The 7856-nt window shown below is 53.1% G+C and overlaps 1 protein-coding gene across 2 annotated transcripts in view; it reads right to left on the bottom strand.

Annotated features, from left to right (window-relative positions):
• The window catches only part of SOX13 (SRY-box 13), an 86406-nt gene that overhangs the window by 14058 nt on the left and 64492 nt on the right, over positions 1-7856 (bottom strand). For both annotated transcript variants that reach the window (XM_019513925.1, XM_019513926.1), the window contains exon 2: positions 649-853. In XM_019513925.1, the coding sequence (XP_019369470.1) occupies positions 649-852 (204 nt within the window). In that variant the 5' untranslated portion in view covers position 853. The remainder of the gene's footprint in view (positions 1-648; positions 854-7856) is intronic.

The following is a 7856-nucleotide window of genomic DNA, read 5'->3' as shown; positions in this document are numbered from 1 at the left end:
TTGTGTTGCAAACATTTCTTTGCAAAAGATTTCTCTTGGCAAAAACAATCGCCTGGGGGGTCTGGGTGGTGGGGAAGGGGAGCGGGGGGGCCAGGGGGCTGCACAGTTATCCAGGCACAGTGCTCAGCAGTGGAAAACCCAGGAGCAATTACAAAAGGAAAATGAGAGTGTGGCCACAGGTCTCCCAAAAGAGCTGGAGCCGTTCCTAAGACAGCACATCTGCCTGCTGCTACTACGGGACCACCTGCTCTGAAGGCCACAGCTCAAATCCCAGGCATGACAGTGGGCAGAAAGTCTGGGGGAGCCTCAGATAACAGTGCTGGCTCCTCAGGAGGAGAGTGAAATGGAGGCGACAGGAAGAGGATCAGCAATTTTCTTCTGTGGAGCTCCATTGCCTGCCCTTGCATAGGAGGGCAACCTGGCTTCTGTCTTCAGCTGCTGGCAGTGCAGAGGGCAGAGGGTTAGTGCACTAGCCAGGGACCTGAAGACTTGGTGGACCTAAGGTGCTTGGTGACCGTGGTGAGTCCATCAAACAGCCAGACAAGGGGGCAGCAGGTGCTACTACATTCAAGCCTGTCCCCTCTGGTCTGCCCTGACTTCTGCCCTGTGAGCAGTGAGGATGGAAAGGACTGGAGGATTTGGCCCCACCTGTGGCAGGGCCCGGGGGTCAGTGGTGTCTCTCAGTGATGGCGGTGCTCCGTGCAAGCTGCTGGCATGGGACTCGGGGCCGGCAGCTGCTCCCTTTGGGGACTCGTAGCAGCTCTCCTTCCCCTCTGTCTTGATGGCGCAGTTCACCATGTTGCCGGCTCCATCGAGGTCCAGATGGGGAGAGATGGGGTTCCTCATGGACATCCTGTGGGAGGAGAGATGCTGAGCATGGTGATGGGGCCAAGTCTGTCTTCTGGAGGCAGAACTGCAGGGAATGTGCTTGAAGTGGGAACAGTCCAGGTCCCCTTCCCCTTGGACTGCACCTCCAGGGCACAGAGGCCTATTTAAATGCACAGTATGGACACTCCCCAGTGACCTACACTGGGCTGACAGCAAAGCAATGGGACACCAACTATCCCATCCTGCCCTAACAAGGCTTTACCTCCTGACCCCCCAGTGCTGCTTCAGCATCTTCCATGCTAGTCGCTTTCTGCCTGCCTGATTTGGGAGGCCCGGACCTGATGGCCCCGGAGACACCTTCCAGGCCTGTGCTCCCTCTGGGACAAGCAGGAGAGGTTCTGGGCCAGCTCTGTATAACCAATTTGCTTTCCGATCAGAAGTTACAAAGGTCTTGAATTATCCTGCGGTTCATGGAAACCCCGCTGTCTGTGGCTTCTTTTGCTTTCTCTACTGCAGGTACTGGCCCTGTTGACCAGAAGCGCACAGGAGAATAAACCCAAAACCTCCTCACTACAATCAATGAAGGGAATGCAGCAATGCCAGTCTAACAAAAATCAAGGCAGAGTTGAAAAGAAAGGGAAAAGAAAGCGAGTGTCGGACGAGGATCTTGGACTTTGTATTGGCCTAGCAGCTTTCTCAAAGGGTTCCCACGCGCCTTTGTGACCATACATGGATAAACCTTTACCTCCCCCCAACATTACATGAGAAAAGAATCATCAAACCCATTCTATGTTATTCTCCCCATTCTGCAGATCAGAAAACTGAGGCCCACAGGGGTCAAGACTATTCAAAGCTGAGCACCCACAGCCCCCACTGAAAGTAGCAGGAGCTGCAGACATTGAGCACAGCTGGGAATGAGGCCCAACGCAAAGGCTGTGGCAGGAGCTCATCCTGACTCTGGAACTAGACCCAAGGGATGCCTGCCTCCTGGCCTTGAAACCAGGCTGCTTCAATGCAGAAGGGACCTCCTGCACTCAGAGAGCAGGTCCTGGAAGAGTCCACCAAGGGCTAGCCAGAAAGAGATGCCAAGCACACTGCCAGCAGTGCCAGGCTAAACCTCTGCCGGTGCCGTGCCGATGGGGCCAGGCTCATCGGAGAGAAACACCGTCAGCCTCATCTGCAAACCCCTGAGTAGTGAATGGCCAACAAGCCAAGACACCGATGCATCTGGCCTTGTGAGCCAGGGATCTGAGTCCATTTTAGTGCGGCACCTCAGTCTCAAGGTGTCTCTTGAAGGCGTAGGCGGGTACATGGAGGAAGGGGTTATCTGCAGCTGCTCCAGCAAGGATTTGCCCTATGAAAGCCACCAACCCTCATGCTCCACAGCCAGGCCTGGTCACCAGCAGGGAGGGAGCGGGCAGGAAATAATTTGCCTGCCCAAACCCTTCCCTCCAGAGAATAATAGAAATTGAGGGGCAGGAAGGAGAGGGATTTATGCTCACACTGTATCCCCCAGTATTGGCCGCGGCTGGAGATGGGATCCCAAGCCAGGAGACCACGGGACCTGCTGCGGTGCAGCGATGCTAGGCTGGCACGGCCTGGCAGATAGAGCAATAGATACCAGATAATATGGACTGCTGCATCCGCAGCAGCTATTAGGACCGACCAGAGTAAATGAACCACTGTTGGACCCTCTTAAACGAGGCTCCATTGAGATGGTCCTTCCCCCGAGAAGCCCCCCCCCCAGCTTGGCAACAGTGCCGGGCGCTGCAGCCTGCGCCACCCCGGAGCAGGCAGGGAGCAGGGCCGGAGCGATGGCGGCTTCCAGCTTGTGCGAGCTCTGGAAAAGCGCAGGGCAGCAATTACATAACAAACAAAGCCCGGCTCAAGCTGTGAATTAATCAAACCGCTGAAAATAAAACCTTCCTCTCAGGAACTTCAAACAAAAGAAACGAAAACAACAAGGCCGGCTGGGTAATGAAAAGCCAGGGCTCTGAATAGGGGACAAAAGGAAGTGGAACAATAGGGTGTTGGACAAAAGCAATAAAGTAAAGGGAAGTGTGACAGCTCAACAATGCAGTACTGTGCACGCCAGAGTTTCTGATCTTAGCAGGGCTTTTTATCTCAGCTCCCTGCCCTCCTCTGAACAAATCATTGCGCTTTCCAGGCGATTGGGTTTCCTTTTGGCTGGTACAGTAACTCCCGGTAGAAGCCTCCATGTCCCCAACACGGCCCTCCTCCACTTCTTCCCCGCCGCTACACCGGAGACCCAACAGCCTCATCTTCTGGAGACGGGACGCTCTCTGGGAGCTAGACAAGAAGATCCCAAGTCAGGGGTCTGTCCACAGCCCCACACCGTCTCGTAAAACGCAACAGCATTAATTGCACCTCAGCCATGGAGAAAATGACTGTGCCAGAAATGGAGGAGAGTGAGAGCCTCGGGGGAAATGCGTCAAGAGCTGTGTTGAGGGTTGGCCTGGCCTCATCCGGCCCATTGGCTTTGTGTCACACAGGGGTGCAGGGGAAAGACCTATGCTCCCTGTAGCCCCATGGTCACATCACAGCACCTCCTTGCCCCCAGCCTTTCAGACCTCATTGGGCTCCATGCACTTGGGAAACCTCAAAGCTTCCCTTTTCTGTCCCAGGCTGTGGAGAATATTATTCCTGTACAGGGAAACTGAGGCAGGGCAGTGAGGCTATTTCAGCATCTTGCCCCCATTTGACCATCAGGCTGGGATCAAACCCAGGAGTCCAGCTCTCCTGCTGCTCTAACCACCAAACCCCATTCCCTGCCTCCAAAAGCTTTCGACAGGTGCCAGCAAGGGCAGGAGGACCCACTCCTTGGGGATTCCTCGATTCCTTCTCCAGCATTTCATGGCGTGAACCGGTCAATGGACCTAGAGCCATCCTACATCTCCCAGCAAGGAAAAAATGAGTGTTTTGGCAAGACCTGACGGGGCTGCTGTCCACCCTGCGAGATGGCACACAGTAGCACGGAGGGCACCGTCCCTAGCCTTTCCCCTAGAGAAAGAGCTGTGGGTTATGGGCTGGACTGGCCTCACGGTAATGTGCCACGAGACCTGGGATCACAGCTTGACCCCTGGAGAAGGCACAGCATACACTCAGCAGCAAGCCCACCCCTAAGCCCATTTCCAAGCATGGTCCCTCGGTTTACCTGCAGCTACACCGTAGGCCCCCCCAGTGGGCTAAGAGCTTTGAGTTCCAATCTGTGCTCTGCCACTGACTTCCTACAGGACCTCAGGCAAGTCACATGAGGCCAGATGCTACAAGCTCTTTAGGCTCCTTGGTGCCCACCGAGTACAATGGCAGCTAAGGTACCAGTGGTCAGCTGCCACTGGCAACCCCCCACACACCTCTTTGGCTCAACCTCAAGTTCTGATGGTAGACAACAGCCCCCTCCTTCTTCACAGGGGGACTGTGAGCACCAACACAGGCTGCACAATGGAGGCCAGTTGGACCCCGGACAGACAGCTATGGCTGGCCCTGGCTACCACTTCCAAGCACAGAGAAGATGAGCTGCTTTGGGTTTGCTACGTGGCTACCATGCAAAACTCTCCTGCCCAGGAAGAGATACATTCCTCCCTAGGGACTATCAGTCCAGCATGCACCCCCTAGACCCAAAATCCTCTCACTCACTTGCACCCCCCAGAAGCTAAAATGCATACTCTGAAGAGCATAAATAACCTGCAAGGGGCAGAAACTGGGAGGTGCTGGGTGACCTGCCCGGGAGTCTCACAATGGACCAGAAATGGAAATGAACTGAGCAAGGAGGGAGTGGGGGGGCATCTCCCAGCTCTCATTCTCGTCCTTATTACTTAGTGCATTCTTGTCGCCCGTCCGGCTCTCCCCCTCCGGCTGGTGCAGGGCTGTGAGAGAAGGCGAGCTTGTCGTGCGGACAATGGAGGAGCCGGGAACAATCGGCTTGTGGCGCGGTGAAAACGTATTGGTTTTAAAGAGCACACAAAAGGAAAGTTCCATTCCTCCGGCAGGTCAGATTTCCATTGTACTTAACCTTTCAGTGCCACTGGAAGTTTACTCTTAAAATGGATTTGTTACTTTAATAGGGGCCTGTTTGAAAAGGCCTTCACTGTACTTTTATTATACGGTTTGCCGAACACATTTTTTTTTTTAAAAAGAAAGAAAGATAGAAAAAGGGGGGGAAAAAACTAGTTATCTTGTTACGGGGTTGGTTCTGGTAACAGGCCTGTTCTAACAGTCTCAGGCGCTCAGCTCAAGGGACTCCTCTGTTGAGCAGACAATGGGAACGGGAACAATTGGCTTTGGCACATGGAAAATGTCTTCATGTAACAGATCTTCTCCTTTAATGTTCCCTCTTTTGTGGAGGGACGGGCTGGGGGGACGGACTGAACGCAACACAAATGAGTGGGACCAGGCTGACAGGCTTACGTCTTCTCCTCACCCCGCTGGTTCATAACCAGTGCTGGATTTGTGGCTGGGCTGGGGAAGGCAGCTTCTCCTGGATGCATGGGCATTCAACCTCCTGGGGCTCCTCCCTGGTCTCTCAGTTGCAAATCTGGGTGGTATTTGGGGAGGTGTGCACCCCTCTGCAAGGAACATCTCGTGCCACAGCCTTTTCCAGTGTTGACAGGCTACAGCAAGAGGAGAGCAGCAGCTAAACCCCTCGTTAGCACAAGGACGATCCTGCTTAAGGCCATGGCATCTGAGACATGTAGTTGGGGGTCGTGACTCACCGCTGCGTGGCTAAGCTGCGCGTTGCAGGGAACAGCTTGCAGCTGACCACTTACCCTGCAAGGCCAGTGTCTTGCCAAGGAGACCTGAGCCAGCCTGACCAGAAGGGTTATTTCATCCCCTTCAGGCCCCAGTACTGGCTGCAGCGCTGGGAGAAATCAGATCACTTTGGTGTAACAGTTCCCTAGGGTATCTCCTCCCCCGAGGCTGGATGCTCATGGACTTCAATGGAAGGAGGCCCATTTATAGTTGCTAAATACCTGGCCCTGTAAGACCAAGAGCAGAAACCCTGGGAGGGCGACACGCTTTCTTCCACAGCCGTTGTGCAGCTTTCCTTTCTTGGTTGTTATTTCTCCGTGGCACATCCTGCCATTCTCCCCCTGCGCTGTGCCACCCTTCCAGGCAAAAATGTGACCCTATCTCCCCTGTTTACTCCATCACAGGACAGCTCAAAGGGCCAGTAGAGTAGCAGCCACTTGACAAACCCCCACCCACGCCTGGCACCACAAGAGCTTCGTTCTGGTGGCCTTGAATTCAGGGAGTGGCACCTTTTCTGGGGTTAGGGCCTTTGCCAAAGTTGCCGCATAACCACATGTGGAGTTTTTCTCACCGTAGGTATTGGACAGCAAATGGGAACTTGCTTGGATTAAACCCTGATGGCTCATCCAAGTGGGACCCAAAGTGGAGCCAGGCCTCAGACGCTCTTGTCCTTGCAGGGGAAAGAGGGAAAATGCTGGAGACTGGTCCAATGCATGAGGTTCTGCTCTTCAAAGGGAAACTCCAAAACATCATATAGGAAAAACGTCCTCCAGGTTGTTCCCCACATTTGACCCCAATGCTCTTTCCTGCCATGGCAGGGGGTCGGACTCGATGATCTGCTCAGGTTCCTTCCGACCCTACAAACTATGAAACTATCAGACCACACAGGTAGAGACCTTGTGAGGTCCCTTCCTTCCTTCAACTGAAGCACTGGACCTTGCAATAGGACAAGGGAGGCTGTGCCTCATCCATTAAGTTCCCTGCAAGTTGAGGGCATGGAGCTGAGACCTTCCCACCCCTCTCCACTGACTTACTCTCTATGGAGGACTTCTGCTGGGGAAGAGGAGGAGCAGGGTCAGGTGTGGGGGTAACATCACAGAAACTTGACTCAACATTTCCACGCCTGTTGTACTTTTACCTCCGCAGATTTCCAAGTGCAACTGATCCCACAGTCTGGGCTTGGGAGGCTCTCTGCAAAGGTGCCCTTTATGGTTATAACAGCCCACGTTTCTAATTACTGACTGCAGAGGAAAACAGCTGGAAATGAAGTGGACAGGCCTCTGAGAGTCCCTCTTTCACTGCTAGGAGGCTGCTCAGGCCAAGTCTTGTGCTTTGGGCTGCACAAGTGACAGACGACAGCCAAGCTTCCAAACTGCATGAAGTACTTGAGGATCAGGGAGAAAATACAGGACCAGGAGCAACAGGAGATACCTGCTGAACAAGGCACCTTGAAACAGTTATGCCCTTCTCCTCCCTTCAACAGACAAGTCTCAGGCTCTAGAGAGCGTAGGGACAGGCAAACAGACAAAACCCTCCAAATCCCACCTTTTTTTAAAGCGCTTTTTGTTTGTAGTGTTTCAATAGCATCCATATCTCCCAGCTGAAGGGCACCGGGAAGCACTTCAGAGCTATCTTCATTGCATCCAAAATGTGTTCTTTTGTTTTGTTTTCTGTTTTATAGAGTTCAGGCCAATTAGTAGCAGTCTAGCACCATGTGTCATCTGTCTGCTCAATTTTTATAGCACTTTAAATTAAAGCACTACAAACCTTACATCTGCCCATGTCCTGCAACTAACACGATGCCCATCACATACGGGCTAAGAGGACAGTCACCCCTCAAGGCACAGCAACACCTTCCAGTTGTCTTCAGTCCCCACAACAATGCAAAAAAGTTTCTGCAGGTAACTCAGAAGCAGATGAACTAAATCATGAAGTTAACTGAAACCCAGCCTTGCTAAAAGGGTTGAGAAGCACCGGAGGGGAGAAGGCTGAAATAAAATATAACATGCAAACTGTCTCAAGCAGCCAGAGGACAAAGAAGAGAGTCTAAGGAGTGGCAAGCACAGTTATTTGTTGCTGTGGCAATAAGTTTTCAGGCAACTGAGAGTCAGGATGCCCACACCTTCACCTCAGCCTGTCCCCAGCTGCCCCAGGGAAAATCACGTAGGGCTCAGTTTTTAAAAGATCTCAGGATCCGATTGTCGAGGGCTCAGCCACAGTTAGAGACAGACTTGCAAAACCTCTGCCCTCCCCAGGCT

The sequence above is a fragment of the Gavialis gangeticus genome, unplaced genomic scaffold (genome assembly GCF_001723915.1).
Source record: "Gavialis gangeticus isolate Ggan-Ray unplaced genomic scaffold, GavGan_comp1, whole genome shotgun sequence".
NCBI lineage: Eukaryota > Metazoa > Chordata > Crocodylia > Gavialidae > Gavialis > Gavialis gangeticus.
The sequence above is the reverse complement of the archived record's forward strand: the minus strand, read 5'-3'. Positions and strand labels throughout refer to the sequence as shown.